At 34.1% G+C, this 17666-nt stretch overlaps 1 protein-coding gene across 1 annotated transcript; it reads left to right on the top strand.

Moving 5' to 3' along the window:
* The first annotated feature begins 13138 nt into the window (after positions 1–13138).
* On the top strand, positions 13139–17599 carry LOC129224750 (uncharacterized). The gene is made up of 2 exons (XM_054859298.1): positions 13139–14063; positions 14601–17599. The coding sequence occupies exons 1-2, from the start codon at positions 13139–13141 to the stop codon at positions 17597–17599; spliced, it is 3924 nt and encodes a 1307-aa protein (XP_054715273.1).
* Positions 17600–17666: the final 67 nt, after the last annotated feature.

The following is a 17666-nucleotide window of genomic DNA, read 5'->3' as shown; positions in this document are numbered from 1 at the left end:
GAAACTGCCATACTTTTGCGTAAAAAAAGAGGAATTATTTAAAATTCCATCATCGACAAAGTTCCACTTTGGATCTTAATTTAATGTTTTAAAGCAATTTATGTAGAGTTAAATGAATAAAAATTTGCAAAAGCGTACAAATATATTTCAGAAAAAAAAAAAAAAAAAACTGGGGAAGTTAATGTGCGCACAATATTCGTTGGTACTTTGGGAAGAGAGGTGGGTGATGAAAGGTTCTTCTTGATGACCGTCACTGTAACAAGTAAAAAAGTAATGCACATATTTTCCGAAAAAAATTTATAATTATTTCTTTTTATGAACTCGTTACTCCCGTAAAGCAAAGATTCAGAGAAAAACTCACATGCAGGGGATCCTAGATGACAAGTAATACTAATAAGGTTCCGACAATGAAAGATATGGATGAAATTTTCATGAATGTATACTTTTCATTGTTATTATTGCTACTGCTTTTTTTAATGCTGTATTATAAATGATTGTGCAAAAATGCTTTTGTGCATTGTACTTTTTTAAAACTCTTTTTAGAATTCATTCTCATGAAACTTTTGTAATTTTTAAAATACATGTACCGGAGGGTGGCACAAATTGCGTAATAAATATAGGCTATATGGAAAAGAATCCGTAAAAAAATTCAGATTAAAGACCGACTTTGACTGCTTGGCAGAACATCTTAATAAAAAAGGTATAATACCCCATCAATTATTTCTCAAATCTTCAAATTGGATCCTATTAATGCAGAACACCTTTCTTAAGTGCCAAAACTTAAAATCAGAGTCTCATAGAATTGGTATAATTCTCAAATTATATCAGAATGCCAGAGCTCTAATGAACACATAGATAGTATAGTATTAACTAGTCAAACAACAATAAACTTTTCAACCGAGACAGAACTGTAGAAGGGCAAGCGTCCGAAAAGCTCATGCACGTAAACAACTTTTTACGTAGCCTACTGTCTGTTCTCGAATTCCGCGACTAGCAGCTGCGAACGGTTCTAACTGAAAAAGGGGTGATGGTTTAAGGAAGCGTACTTCCCGATGCATTCAGTTTTTGCTTGCTCGTTACTTCCTTCTTGCTATGACCCCTGTTTTGATAAAATCAGAAGATACCTGACGCATGCGTAAATTTGAGTAAGATTTCGCTTTAAAATATCGGACAGTAAGAGGATGCAAACAGCTTTGCATCTACTGGAAATCAGTGGTCGCACCCCGTAGGCTACGCGTTTGCCCTTTGACTTTGAAACTCACAATTTCAATTGCGGCCAGCGACTGCCATTTCCGGACTAGTATATCAAGTTATACTAAATCTATGACTGACGTAAGTTGAAAAATTGTGATCTTCCGTTTATTAATACATTGTATTTAGAAGCCTTTTCCGCATTAAGCTACGTAAACCTATTTATATAAAACAAAATCCTTTTCATTTTTAACAGGGTTAAAAAAGCGCGTCCCTTCCTTGGCATGTGGCAAAAAAAAAAAAAGGTTTTCCGCTCTCCTGTAAAATAATCATAACGTGACTTGCGTCCTTCTGGCTCTGAGGTACAGTATTGAACTCAATTCCTTTTTCTTTTCTTGTTTCTTTGTATGTGTATTACAACCATATTTTATTTGTTTCTTTTTCATGTATTGAGCTGTCAGATCTCCTTGAATTGATTTCCGGCGGTGCATATGCAAGAACAACTTTTACAATTAAAAAAAAACAACTAATGCTAAAGTATGGAGGGAAAAAAAACTGCATCGGGATAAAAAGGACTTCAAAATGCTATTTTTAAACTTTTATTAATCAAGAATTCAGAGCATATGAGGGAGTGAGAAGCAAACGGATGTAAGTGACAAAATTAAAAATTTGGAGATAACCATTACAAATCGTAGGCGAACCTCTCCTATGTAATGGGGCAAGAGATAGTACTAGCAGCCCTGGTAGATGCTGCTGTACAGCATGGTTTAGAAGACAAATCAATGAGAGCCTACCTAGAACGTTACCTTTATACGCGTTTTACTCAAAACGTGCTTTTTGCTTTTACAAACTACCTGGTATTGAAAAAGTTAAATAATTTCTCGTACTTTTTTTTGAATAAGGTTTTTTCACGAATACCATGGTTTTCCGTCAATTGAATAGTTAGAATGCAACATTCATTGAATTACCTGCAAGCTTTCTTTAAAGCCTCGTCATCAGGGCAAAAGCGTAAGAACCATTCTTGAAGATGCTATGTTGTAGTCTTGAAATAACTTTATCCTGAATTCTCTTGAAAATTTGTAATTTGTTTACGTTGATGTTTCTTTCAATCATATTTTAATACAAACGTTTTCTATAATTTTTCGGTCAGTTACATATTTGTAAAATAAACTATAAAAAATACGCAGTTCATTATTGTTATGAAATAATATTTTTGAAACAAGAATGAATAATACCACAAAAAAAAAAGAAAAATTGCCAAATATCGACTTAAAATTATTAGGTGACTAAATATGTACTAGTTTGGTAACTGAAATAAATTAATATTTATAAGAAAATCTACAGCACAGTAAGAGGCTACCGTGCAGTGTCGAAAAAGGAAAAATAATCCCAAAGCTACACGGAGAAAAGATAACAGAGTGAGACAATTCATACACTTTTGTTTTTGAAAGGCGGGACAGTGGAGTGTGACAAACGCACCATGTGGACTTCCGAAGATAAGAAATGGGGGTAATTGATTGCTCTCGTTGTGACCACAGCGCAGCTACCTTTATTTGGCACAAACATTAGGACTGAGGGCCTTTATTCCCTTCTCCAGGGATCGTAGGAAACACAATGAACAACAGGCTCCCTTTATTTGTGAGTGGAATATAGTGTTAAGGAAAATATACTGAACATTTTGCTTTTACAATGTTACCATGCGATGGCAAATGTTCATAAACGTTGAAATTAGTTAATATGTGTATTTTAGATATTCATTCCTACTCATACATTCAATATTCATTTTAAAAGTTCTGAATTAAATAACAGATTTTTTTTTAAAAATGCTAGGCACTTTTCAAAATGCACTCAAAAGGACAAAATAACTTTTTAGGATCAAAAAGGCAATCTAAGTATTCATTTAGTGTTCGAAAATTCCAAGAAAATGACACCACAAACGAAGAAAAGTGCGGCTCAAGTCATAAAGAGAATTTCTTATCATTATCTAGCTTTCAATCAGAACTTTGAGTGTTGAAACATGCATATTTTTCTTACAGGGAACGTTTGGTTTGAAATGAGTGAAACCGCACTTTTCTTCGTTTGTGGTGTCATTTTCATAGAATTTTCGAGAACTAAAGGAACGCTTAAATCGTCCTTTCTTATACTGAAAAGTTATTTTATCCTTTTGAGTGCATTTTGAAGAGTGCTTAGTATTTGAAAAAAATATCTGTTATTTATTTTTTTTTTTAGCGTAAATGTATTTCAGAAATAGAATGATCGGTACTAAAATTGAAAAAAACCTATATACGTGTCTAAAACTTTAAGCAGTTGGCGCTAAAATTTAATCCTTGTTCCTCTGTAGGATTTATGCTTTCCAATTTCATGCTTGCTTCAGAGAAGCAGTGATTCAAAATTTTCATTATGATTGGTTTTTAACATTACTGTAGCAAGGCAACGAAATTTGTAACAATGAGTTTTATATTTAAGCATTTAATGGGGAAATTACATGAAATTTTCTATTTTCCATCCTAACCAAAATAATTATTTTAATTCAGAATTTTAATTTTTCAGCGTTAAGCTGTACCTTAATATTAAGTAAATCATTCAGTGAAATTCAAAAGTCTCTAAGTGATCTAGTTGCTGAAATATAAGCAAAACCAGGCCTCAGATTACTCGGTGACAAACAGGCCAATTATAATAAAAGTGCTTAAGAAATACATTGCGAGTTTACTATACTTTGTTGATTCAAATATATCAGTACATTAAACATTTCTTTAAATTAAAATATTGATATTGATTTTCAATGTGTTGACCTTAAACGTATTGAACGTAATCAGACATATATCATTTGTAAGCACTTGCAAACCTCAGTACGGTTTAGAAGTGTTGTTCATAGTATTTGCACCTCTTATTCAGCTGATCTGTAAGCTATCTCAATCAAGATGGAAAATATCAATCTTGCACTTATATTTTAAGAAGGTACTTTTGATCGTTACTAGCTTTTGTGAGTGCTCCCAAATTACACAGCGGAACAAAATAATATATTCATTCTCTTTGCTGCTCAAAGTTTGAAAACTGATTTTAGATACGTTTGGGGCTTTAAATTAAATTATGAAATTATTTTTTGCGCTAGCAGCTCTACTTTTCAGATAAGTGCTGCTATTTTACTCAAAATTGGCAGTTTTAATTCCATTTTATGCAATTCTGAAGCAAGTATAAAGGCTTCTGAAACAACGATTTTTTCCAGCATATTTGCCTTTTGTCAATCTGCAGTCCAGTTCGTTCATTTGAATTCACTACATGGCGTAAACATCTGGCAAGGTTATTAACTACGCTTCAACAAATTAAGGTAGCTTGTAAGTTCTTGCTTTGCATGCATTCGCTTCGATTGGAACAAGTTGGATCTTTGTCTGTAATATTTTCAGAGCCCGATCAATATAGGGGGTGACCCTAATCAAACTTCTTTGGTGGTTCTCTGCAGGCAAACCTTATAAACATAATCATTTATAGAGAACCAGGAGTGGTGGTTTCAGGGGTGTTGAGGTGTTGAACCACTCATTAAAAATATTTATTGTGAGGCAGAGCATCTCACACTTGTAAAAAATGATAAATAAATAAAGGGGAGTACCTGAATTTCCTTTTTTTTTTTCAAAAATAATAAACTACTACAATTTTAGTCTTCTTGGGGATCTTAAAAATCGTTGTCCCATGGCCAACAGCCTAATTGCTCTGTACGGTAATTGAGTTCTGAATATTTGCTTAATACAATATTAAAAAAATCCGTGCTTTGTTTTCTAAGCACTTTTATTATACTTGGCCTGATTGTCACGGATAAATATGAGGCCTGGTTTTGCTTATATTTCAGCAACAGGATCACTTAGAAACTTTTGGATTTCATTAAAGGATTTGCTTAATTTTAAGGTACAACTTAACGCAGAAAAATTAAAATTCTGAAATAAAATTATTATTTCGGTTAGGATGGAAAATAGCAAATTTCATATAATTTCCCCATTAAATTTTAAATATAAAATCCATTGTAACAAATTTTGTTGCCTTGCAACAGTAATGTTAAAAGCAATCATAATGAAAATTTTGAATCAAGGCTTCTCTGAAGCAAGGATGAAATTAGCAAGCATAAATCCTAGAGAGGCACAAGGATTAAATTTTAGTTCCAAATGCTTAAAGTTTTAGACACGTATACAGTTTTTTCCCTTTAAGTATCGACCATTCATATTAAAAAAATTAAGGTGAAATTTCCTGACGGTAAAATTATTCTATTTCTGAAATACATTTACGCCAAAAAGAATAAAATAACAGATTTTTTTTAAAAAATACTAAGCACTATTCATAACGCACGCAAAAGGAAAAATAAACTTTCTGGGTCAGAAAGGACAATTTAAGCATACCTGTAGTTTTTGAAAATTCCAAGAAAATGACACAACACACACGAAGAAAAGTGCGGTTCTCGTCATTTCAAACCAAACTTCCCAATAAGAAAAATGTGCATGTTTGAACATTCAAAGTTATGATTGAAAGTTAGATAATGATAAAAGAGAGAGGGAAAGAGAAATTCTCTTCATGACTTGAGCCACACTTTTTTACAATTGTTGTGTCATTTTCTTGGAATTTTCGAAAACTACAGAATGCTTAAATTGTCCTTTCTGACCAAGAAAGGTTATTTTGTCCTTTTGAGTGCGTTATGAAAAGTGCTTGGTTTTTTAAAAAAAAGTTGTTATATATTTAATGCTAGATGTAATTTAAAGTCGTATCACGTATATTTCAATGTAATATCTTAGTAATGTGAGCTCCTTGGCAATAACTTATGTAATGTTTGAACTCAGGGCACCAAATTTATACGAAATCAGTTCCAATTACCCGGTTATTAAAATAACTGGTTTCCTATGTTACATATGTCAAATTGCCTTCAATCTGTTAAGAATCAATTACTTTGTTTCCTCAATGATTCTGTAAAGTTTTTTCAATTTCATCTAAATAGTTTTTTGGCCTCGTAGTTTTTTTCCATATAAATTTTTTGTACAGATGTCGGAAAGGTAGTTACAGACGCTGTCCAAAATAATGAAAAATCCTCGCTGAAAACCAAGACATCCGTACGTGCTGGTGCAACACAAAATTAAGTATGCAGAAATTAGTTTTCTGAACGAAATGGTTGTTTATGGTCTCAATTATGTGTGTTTGTGTATTTTACATCGTTGTTTGCTTAATTTTTTTCTAGGTGAAGCAAAAATGAGTGACTTGTCAGAGTTCCAAATATAACAGACAGTGGGAGAACGCCTGGTCGGTATATTGATAACCGTAGTGCATAGTTGTTGGTGGTATCAATAGGTACCGTGTCGAAGGTCATGAGGACATACAATGTTTTCATGACAATGTCGTTAGCGATGCAAAACTGTAGAAATAAAACCAGTCTCAATGAGAAAGGCAGACGAACGTTAAGGAGACTTAGACCAAAAGAAAAAAAGGCTATTCTGGTAAAAGTGACTAATGAGGTGAATGAACAGTTACCGAACCTAAAATCAACCTATAAAGTGCCAAGGGATTTACAAAACACTATACAGGGTCTGTATAAAAATTATTGAGACTGAGTTGTGTTCTACGATATTATTTCAGATATTAATAATCACACATAAAATTCTTCAAAATAAGACCCTTGGCCTAACACACACTTATCCCAGTGAGTCTTCTAAGTTTCAAAGGCTGCTTTGTAGTCTGCTTTCAGCATCTCTTTTAAAAGAGCTTCATGGTGATGCCCTTTTAGTGATGTTTTCATGTTCAGGAATGGAAAGAATTCGGCTGGTGCTAAATAATGTCTGTAGGCGGGCTGGGGTAGCGTAGAGATAACATTATTGACCAAGGAGTCTTGGAGAATAATTAGGTGTTTCCAGCATTTCTCAAGCTTTCAGCGATGATGCTGTGAACTGTCCTTTTTATCAAGTCCAACTTCATCTGCAATCATTCTCACACTAAACCGGTGGTCCGAATTTAGTACAACACGCACACGTTCCACATATGCATACGTTCTGCTGATTTACGGACACCCTGTTTGTGATTCATCATTGACGCTCTCCCAGCCATCTCTGAAACATTGTGCCACCGAAACACATGCGCCTTCAACAGACAATTGTATCCGAACACTTGCTTACACATCTCTGAAGCCTCTGAAGCCGATTTACGAAATTCCACCCAAAATTTAATCGCGTAACGCTGCTCAAATGTTATCTTCATTTTGGAGCTGGAGCCGAAGTTTGCAACAGAGGTCCACTATAACGACGATGCTGTCCGAACAAAGACTCCGAGGTGACTGCGGACCAGAGTGAGCCCCACCAGTACCCCCCCCCCCCCCAACGACCTAACCATTTACTGCGCACTTGAGATGCACTGTCGAATCAGGAAAAAATGAGTCTCATTACTTTTTATACAGACCCTGTATATAGGTGCAAAACATTTCTTTTTTAAGATGGTTTTACATTATTTTTGATAACCTCTGTATTTTCCATGAGAGTGACAAATAAATCATTGCAGTGGTTACTCAGTTTCATTTTCTTGCAATAACAGTTTCATTGCATCCAATCATTGTTAAAATTGTAATATTTATATTTTTCACTATGACCATCGGGAAATGCTTCCCTTAAAATTCAGAGACGGGGAGAAAGGATTTCCGATTTCTACAAAAGAGGAATATTTTGTGTAGTTTCAAATTTAGTGACAGTTTCTAAGAAGTTCAGCATAGGCGATCTCATTATTGTTATTGGCTCGTGGTGACACCAAAAACGTTTTCCCCTTCAACATTCGAATAACGTCATTTTTTCATGCATTGATGCTGAAAAAATGTCCGATTCATAGCAGCAAATGAAAAAAGTCCGAATAAGTCATATGTAATCTATATATTTTTAACACATTATTACTAATCAAACTGGAAATTCATTAAAACTCAAAAATTTAGGAGCTCTGTGCCCTATTATAAAAGGCACCTCTTTGACATTATCGCCAAAGAACTCAAGTATTTTAAGCACACCTTACAGAAAAAAAAGATAAAAAAAAATCAATAACAGCTAAAAATGCTCATATTTTCATTACAGAAAAAAAAAAGAAAAAGAAAAACTCGGGATAGTGAGTGCGAAAATTAGGGGGCTTGACTTCCCACTCGAAACAAAAAAAAAAATTAATTTGAATTCTGACATTTTGAATTTAAATTATGTATTTCGCAATCACTAGTTGTGACAGGACAATATTCATTGGAGTTATTGTTTCTAGAAACGGTTCCTGTCCCCCAAGCTTGCCCCTTCTCCTGGGTGGTTACGTGTGTATAGTTGTGTGTGCGTAGGCGCGCGTGCATGCATGTATAGGCTTGTGTGTGTGCATAGACCTGTGTGTATGCACGTAGGCGTGTGTGTACTGGACATGGACGCCTCCGACCAGGAAAAGCGGATAGCTCGAGACCGGGGGTCAGCCGCCGCGCCGCCTGCAGGGACCGGTGGGCGGTGGTGCTGCAGAGCCGCTGATCCAAAATTAAAAAGGAACCACAACGTCAAGAACGGTCAAATGAGAACAATAAGCAATCGTGATTGCTCAAAAAAAAAAAAAAAAAAAAAAAAATCAGGTTAAAACTTGGAGCACTTCAACTCGATAAGAAAGGATATATTTTTATTATTACTGTTAATGTTGTTAACTTTAATTATTTTTCGAACCACCCTATTGCATGCTGCATCGTTTTCAGCTGCATGCGATTTTACAGAGTATTTGATTTAAAAGATCCTACCTATCGAGTTATACAGTATTTTGAGCAAACAAAACGCAGTTAATTATCATAAAAAAATTTTTATAATGGACTTTGCAAACAAATAAATGTATTTTGGGGGAAAAAAAGGTTAAATCTATTAGACTTTTTGAAAAAAAATGGTAGCAAATCTTTAACATTGTCTTCAAAAATGTCGTTACTATAAATGTTATATAAAAACATGATGTCATTTTGTTAACTAAACTGAATTTAAGATAGTTTATTAATTGCATCAACTGCCCTAACTCAGACAATACTTTTGAAGTTGACAAAGCTACCTTTACTTTAACTTTACTAAAGCAGCGACACGAGCAGGGAGAGGAGCCTAAAACTTCATGCGATTACAATATGCTTACCTGAATCTGCTTGTTGAAGTCTCATATCCTACACAATCGTGTGAAGTTAAATGTCGCATAAAGTATCGAAATATTCGAATTTATCGAACAACCCCTTTTGTCCAGTCTTATCCTTGGGCGACTTTATTTATCAGAAACAGTTACTAAAACGTAAAAATTCTTTTTGTCTGAGAGTTCTTTCAGACAAAGTGTAGAAGCTTGACCAAACAAATCGACATAAGGAGCGAGCGAGGGTTGTGTCGAGCAAAATTTCAAAGGGCATTGCTTCTCTTCAAAAGCTCCAAACATATCAAATGCTTCTGATATATTAGTGACCAAAATTGGGTAATAATATATCTCCCTCACTTCAATTATGAAATGTATTTCTTTTGTTTCATTTGTGCCACCCTTTGAAGTTTAAGGAAACCATTTCATTTCAGCAAAAGATTATTCGTCAGCAACGTCCATTTGAAACTACTAATGAACACAAAATACATTAAAAACTCTTTTATTTCACAAGCCCTCTCAGCAACAAAATAAACAAAATTCCTGAGAGGAAGATCTTAATGGGCCATAAACAGTCAATGGCTAGTGTTTTCTATCAATAAACTTTTCCTCAGTTCAAATAGCGAACCTGATCTATCATCCTCCTACAACCCTATAATTTACAGTATTTTAATACTGTCTCTAACAATAAGTCGTAACTCGATCGATGCTTGCCCTTGTTCGCATAAAATGCTCATAAATAGAGGCATTAGCTTTACTTGTTTACACTGATATTTTTGTGTATTTTCTCTTATTGATGGCTTAAAACTGGGTTTGAAAGGTTTTGTGCTGATTAATATTTTGTTCTATTAATGCTAAAATGAGCAATTTTTACTTAATTACACCTTCAGAGAACACTCACTTATTTGAGTCGTACAATTCGCAACTCCAATAAACTATAAGGGGCGCTGCAGCCACTGTCTAATGGCGGATGAAAAAGGTAAAACAAACGCATTCCGTAATTTATGACTTGCTTTGACGCTTAGTGAATGACAGTAATTTTTCATCGTGTTTGTGCGAAGCTTTCTTTTTAATTCTTCTAAAATTACATTACATCATAAACCGTCTGAAGCGTGTAATTTGCCCCAAAGAAAACACGTGGAATGGAAAGTCTTCCCTTTTTTCTTTAGTATTGTTAATCACCGTAAGGTAGCGTATTCGAGGGCTGGAGTTGCGAATAGAGATGATTTCATGGTGTCGGAGAGGTTGATCAATGTTAAAATAATGGTATTTAATTTTAGAAATTTCATGAGATCAACCTTCTGCCTTATTAATATATGGATTTTTTTAAAGTTTTAGTTACATTTTTCATTTTAAACATATTACTTTTTTAATTATTCTTTTGCAAATGTTAATTTGAAAATGTTTTTAAATAGTTTTTGAACTTGATAGTTAATTTAAATGTAAGTTTAGAACACCAGTGGTGACCAGTGCTTAAGTAGTGGGCACTCCAGGGCATACATTTGAAAAAAAAGGATTCCAGGTTTCCCATTAGATTCAACAGTGTATCAAACTTGCTGGAAGTATTACCTCCTTCACGTTTGAATCCATTGGGAGAGTTGGATTTTTTTTCAAATATAAACCTTGAAGTGGCCACTACTGGTGTGTTTACGTTATTTGTAGTTAAAAAAAAATAAAAAACTATCAATTTTTTGAAGCAAATCACAAAATTTATGCTTCCTATTGAACACCTAAATATTTTTGCAAAAAAGTAGGGCTATATCAGCAACGGTTTATTTATATAAAATTTTGAACTTCCGAAAAACAATTTCCACTGTAAAAAAATTCCGAAACGTTACTGGTTTTTTCCGTGGAACGTCTCGGGATTTCACACGTTTTCACCTATTTCCCCGTAAAAAAAAGTATCTTTCCAAAAATTTTCCTGAATCGCTACAAGTTGCACGCGTGCAGACTTTTCACTGTTGTGGAAAATATTTTTAGCAACCAATTTAAAGATTGAATGAGCATGTTTATTAAGTGTATTGGCCTAAGGTTGCTTACTGCCTGTCCAGGTTGACTAAGCTCCTAATGAGAGCGAAAAAGTCAATGGATAGCTACAGCTTTGCAAGACAGGAATTGCAGGCAAGATATATGGTTGGTTCTTTCTTGCATAGCTTTGGCCGTGGTCGCTCTGATTTTTATAGAGCCTTCTTGGTAAATCAGGGAGGTTCTAATCAATAACACTAAACCTACTTAATTTTTCCAGAAGGTTGTAGAGACATGACTGGCTTTAACAGGGGATATTTTGCATTTCTTCAGAAAGTTTCAAGGTTAATTTCAGAAAGGTTACTGACTTTTAGCGGAAAACGTTCCTGGTTCTTCCAAGATATGTTACTGGAAGAAATTGAGAGCATGAGTTGCCTATTATTTTCCAGGAACGCTTCCGAATCGATTTTACAGTGTCGATTCGGCCAAGTACACAATGCTGTCTTACACTTTCAAGCGCAAGTCGGCACGACCGTTGTTCAGATTGTATGAATTTTTTTTACAATTGTTTTTACCTAAAAGAAAAAATATAAAACGGCTTAAAAAATCTACTTTTTTTTTCATCGTCTAATGTGTAGTGTAAGTTGGCGGTGCTATATACTTTTTTCTCTTCAGATTGATTGATCGTAACATATGGCCAACTTACAGACTATTGAATAATGATTGAAACAATTTTGCGTATTCATGAGAATAATTCAAAAAGAGTTCCCGCACTAGTATTTCGGCTCTTTTATTCTAAGTTTTACTTACTAGTCAAGACGCGGTATTTAAAAAAAGCTATATAAAAAGTTTTTTATTCAAGAATATCTTATCTGGATCATTAAAAAAATATTTTAAATGATAGGACATACCTATATCACTATTATTATTCAGACTTAACGAAATTAAAACTTAATGTTGTAATTAAAATATTGCAAGCATGTATGGTAGTAAATAAAATAATTTCAATAAAACTACATTAAAAACTTGAGCTTGAATAACTTGCCAACTTGTAAATATCTTTGAATTTAACTCAAATGCATTTAAAAGATTTTGGTTGTGCATAAAGCAACGAAATATATCGTAGATTCATTACTGCTTCTTCAAAGAAGTAGTCCTATGTTTCTGGAAAATATAAATTTAAAAAGATTTGATAGAAATTTTGATTAAATGATGCAACTTATGGCAGCTCGTAGATAAGAATTTGTGTGTAATCAAATTTGCACAAAGGTTCGATGAACAAACAAACAGCTTAACGCCGTTATATTCTTGCAAAGATTAAAATGAATGATAAAAAGTTAAGTTTAAGACTAGTTGCATTTCGGTTCGGCTGGGTGTAAGAACTTAATGTATTACGTGAGCGTTTATTAATTGAGAAACAATCACGGAGACATTATTATACAAAAAAAGAAAAGGAAAAACATTTAAATTATCCTTCACACTTTGTTAAATCCCTTGCATACATTAAAGTAGAGGGCGCGTTGGCAGTGTGCGTCAAGTAGGTGCGCACACGTGCCCCTATCTCATAAAAACTGATTTTGATTATTTTGCTTAGTTAGTTGTTAGTTTTTGTTGGTTGTTGTCAGTTGTATTTTCTGTTAATGGTTAGGGCGGTGTTTTCAGTTTTATGATTTTATATTTACACGTTTTTAATAAATGTATTGTATTGTTCGAAATGAGTTTATTGCCTATTGAAATACAGTCCACATAACCTACACAAGAGCATCGTACAGTTTGGTCCGTGCGACCAGGATTGAATTACATTGGAACTGAATTGTGTTTCAGTTGTGATCTGTTTTTGAAATTTGAAAGAAATTGGAAATTTGCAATGACGGAACCTGCAACGAAAGTTTCTGATTTAACAATACTGAATAGAAAACGAGGAGCCATCAAAGGCCAAATTACTAGGATTGAAAATTGTGTCAATGCTGAAACTCCGCCCGATTCGAAAGTGTTAGAATTGAAATTGTCTTCATTGAACAACTTGAAGGAAAAGATAAATTCCTTACGAAATGAAAGTTTTTGTAGTCTTCCAAATGACAAAGACGTGGAAGATTTTGAAGGAACCTTAACAGAGGTCGAGGATTATCTAGAAGAAACTGAAGTAAGTATCTTCAATTTGTTAAAGATTCAAAATACTTCAAGTAGTAAGGCTGAAAAAGCTAATAGCGAATCAATCGCGAATGCTAAAATCAAGCTACCAAGTATTTCCTTACCGCATTTTTCGGGGAAATATACCGAATGGTTAACATTTAAATCGCAATTTATTACTTTAATTGATAGTAATAAACAACTGTCGGATTCCCAAAAACTGTTTTATTTGCAGTCGGCGTTGACAGGAACGGCGAAACAACTGCAAAATATTGATGATTCATATTCTTCTCTGTTTGAAGCATTAAAAAATAGATATGAAAATAAAAGATTGATTGTTCAAAGTCATATATCTGAAATATTAAATGCAAACAAATTAAAGTGTGAAAATCCTAAGGATTTGCGTTATTTAACGGATAATTTGCTTAATAATTTAAGAGCTTTAAAACAGTTAGATTTGAATATGAATGCTCTATCAGAAGCAATTTTAATGAATGTTATGCTGCAACGGCTTGATGAAGAATCAAGAAAGGTATTTGAAATGTCTTTGGATTGCAATGATCTGCCAAATTGGGAAAAATTCGTTGAGTTTTTATTGAAACGTATTCAAGCGCTAGAGAATGTTCAACGTAGTGTTCCCGTTGCAAAATTTAAACAAGAATGTATACCTAAACAAAAAAGTTTCGTGTTGCAAAATAATAATGTTGTTTGTCCTGTATGTAATGAGAATCATTTAACTTATAAATGTAAGAAATTTCTGGATTTACCTGTCCAAGAAAGATTAAATTTAGTTCGGAAATTGCAATTATGCTTTAATTGTTTAAGTAAACATAGAAGGTCAGAATGTTCTAGGTTAGATTTTAAATGCCGAATTTGTTCAAATTCTCACCATTCTATGCTTCACGGAGCTAATTTCGCAAAAGTAGATTTTGATAAAAGTAAGAATCCCAAAACGTTTGTGAATAATTCCAGACATAACGTAAATTCGCGTTCAGAGCAATTTAGTACAGTAAAGGCATTAGAATCCGAGGAACAGGTTTCGAATGAAGAAAATAAAATCGGTGCATGCGGGAATAGTAGTCGGGATTCGCAGAATTGTTTTACTCAATGGGGAAGTCAGTCAAATGTTCTGTTGTCGACTGCAGTTATTTATGCGAAAACTGCAGACGATTCCTTTTTGCCCTTTCTTACAATTTTAGACACAGGATCTGAAATTTGTGCCTGCACACAGGAAGTTGCAGACTTGTTAAAATTAAAGAGTCGGTCGGTTAACTTTTTAATTACGGGATTGAATGGAGCTGGTTTAAAAGTTACAAAAGAAATAAATGTGATTATTTCAAATAAAAGTAAGAGCTTTCAGAAAACTATTAAAATGCTGGTAATACCCAAAATTACGGATTTGACCCCATCTAAACATCTTGATATTTCCAACCTTAAACTTCCACAGCTTTTAATGTATGCTAATCCTAACTTTTTCAAACCACAGCGTGCTCAAGTTTTGTTGGGTGACAATGTATTTTATGAGTTATTGCGAACGGGACAAATTAAAGTGAAAGACAGTTCGGTAATTTTGCAGAATTCAGTATTCGGCTGGATTGCTACGGGAACACTTAACTATAGGGAAAACAGAAATTTTAAATGTTACGTAGTAGAGGATAAAACTGAAGCAGCTTTAAAGCAATTTTGGACTCTTGAATCTTTCGGCATTAAAGACGATTCAAAACGCTCAGATGAAGACGCCGCTTTAGAAGTTTTTAATAAAACGGTACGCTATAACAACGAACGATATGAAGTTAGTTTTCCTTGGAAGAAAAATTGGAAGGAATTAAATGACAATTTTGAGGTAGCAGAAAGGCGGTTTCAAGGTTTAGTCAAGAAAATGAAACGCGATAAGACTTTGTATATTCAATACAGTGAAATTTTGAAAGAATACTTAGCGAACGGAATAATTGAAGAAGTCAAGGAACCTGAAAAACGCATTGATAGACCTGTTTTTTATCTTCCTCACCATGCAGTATTTAAGCAACAAAGTGTTTATACTAAATGTAGGATAGTTTTTGATGCTAGTTCAAACGACGTTGGACAACTGTCACTAAATGACTGTCTTTGGTCTGGTATAAATTTGAACCCGCATATTTTTCAACTGTTGATTTACTTTAGAATTAACAAGATTGCCATGTTATCGGATATAGAGCGTGCGTTTTTGCAAATATCTCTAAACGAGTTTGATAGAGATGTGGTTAGATTCCTTTTTGTTAAACATGATCCTAATAAGAATGACAATGTAGAAGTAGTAGTTTATCGTTTTTTACGTCTGACATTCGGAATAAATGTGAGCCCTTTTTTGCTGTCTGCAACCATTAAAGAACACATCAAAAAGTACGAAGAAGCCTATCCCGTTACTACTGAAGTACTCAATACCTGTTTTTACGTTGATGACCTTGTTACTGGTGCAGACAATATAAAGGATGCTTTAAAAATTTCTATCGAAGCAAATAACATAATGAAAAAAGCTAGTATGAATCTCCGCAAATGGATTTCGAATGATGAAGTGTTGATGAAAATGTGGGAAGAACGAGAATTTGATATTTTACCGAGTAATTTCTCAAATAACTGTAACGAACCATGTAAGGTTCTCGGACTGCCGTGGTACATTAAGGAAGATACTTTCGCTATAGAAGTAAAGGATTTGCTTGAATTTATCAAGACCGGAAAGAATACAAAACGATTTGTGCTGCAAGTAGCAGGTAGAATATTCGATCCTTTAGGATTTGTGACACCATACACCATCAGAATTAAGTGCCTGTTTCAAGAATTATGGATTCGAAAAATTTCCTGGGACGCTGAGCTGCCAGATGACATTTTAAAAATCTGGAATCGCTGGTGCTTTGAACTTCCTACATTGTTAAAACTCCAAATTCCCAGAAACGTCCTTGATTGTGCAGAACTTTCAAGTTGTGACATAGAATTGCATACCTTTTCGGACGCCAGTCCTAAAGCTTACGGTGCCGTCGTGTTTGTACTGATAAGATCTGATGACAAAGTTATTGTGAACTTTCTTACATCTAAAAGCCGTGTGGCTCCGTTAAAAAGGATTACTCTTCCAAGAATGGAGTTGCTAAGAGCTTTACTTGCTAGATTAGCAAATGAAGTTGCAAATGTGTTGAAGCGGAAAATATCCCCTCCTATGTACTTTTGGACAGATTCTCAAATAGCACTATACTGGATTAGAGGTTCAGCTTTGAAGTGGAAAACCTTCGTCTGCAACCGTGTGAAGGAAATTCAGGAACTTACAGACCCCGATAAATGGTTCTTTTGCGTAAGTCGTGACAACCCATCTGATGCTTTGACGAGAAGTATCAGTATCGATCAGCTGTTAGAAAACACAGCTTGGTGGTATGGCCCTACATTTCTGAAATCCGTGAACATTTATTCTACTGATCATCTTTCAGTGGTTCCCGAAGAGGGAGCAATCGATAAAGAACTAAAACCGAACTTAAAAACTGAACCAAATGAACGTTTAATGAACTTGATTGCGAGAAATGAAAATTCTGTTTTTGATTGCATACTTAATAAGTCAAATAATTATATGAAACTTATTCGTATTGTAAGTTTTCTTTATAGGTTTATTTATAATTGTAAAAATCCAAAGTCCAAGAAAATAGGTCCTTTGTCTATTGATGAATCTGCTAATGCAGAAAATTGGTTAATACGTTCTCTCCAGGAAGGTGAGTTTTCTGATGAGTTTAAAAGGTTAACAAATGGTAAACAAGTTCACAGCAGAAGTAAACTTTCCTCTATAAATGTGATTTTGGATAAAAATAAAGTAATGAGAGTAGGGGAGAGACTGTCCCATGCAGATTTATCTTATGCAACCAAACATCCTATGGTTTTACCTGCAAAACATCCTTTAACAAGTATAATTTTAAGAAATGTTCATCTTAAATATCTTCACGTAGGTCCCCAAGCTCTTTTACATCAAGTTAGACAAAAATTTTGGCCGCTAAATGGCAGAAATAGCTGTAGGAAAATTGTTCGTAACTGTGTGATCTGTTTCAAAAACAGACCTGTTACTGTTAGTCAAATCATGGCTGAATTGCCTAAAGACCGGGTAAATCCTAGTTATCCCTTTTTTGTCACTGGGATAGATTTTTGTGGTCCTTTATCAAATTTAAAAATCAAAGGAAGGGTGTATTAAATAAAGTGTATGTTGTTGTTTATGTTTGTCTAAGTACTAAAGCAATACACCTGGACTTTGTAACTGA

Source organism: Uloborus diversus, chromosome 6 (genome assembly GCF_026930045.1).
Source record: "Uloborus diversus isolate 005 chromosome 6, Udiv.v.3.1, whole genome shotgun sequence".
NCBI lineage: Eukaryota > Metazoa > Arthropoda > Arachnida > Araneae > Uloboridae > Uloborus > Uloborus diversus.
Note: the sequence above shows the minus strand (reverse complement) of the source record. Positions and strands in the feature narration are given on the sequence as shown.

What these genes read in the sequence shown, in the direction of transcription:
- LOC129224750 (XM_054859298.1), top strand. Translation starts at nt 13,139, where the DNA reads ATGACGGAACCTGCAACGAAAGTTTCTGATTTAACAATACTGAATAGA. An exon ending in TGCAAAATTTAAACAAGAAT is followed by an intron (nt 14,064 to 14,600) that starts GTATACCTAAAC and finishes TTACAATTTTAG; the next exon opens with ACACAGGATCTGAAATTTGT.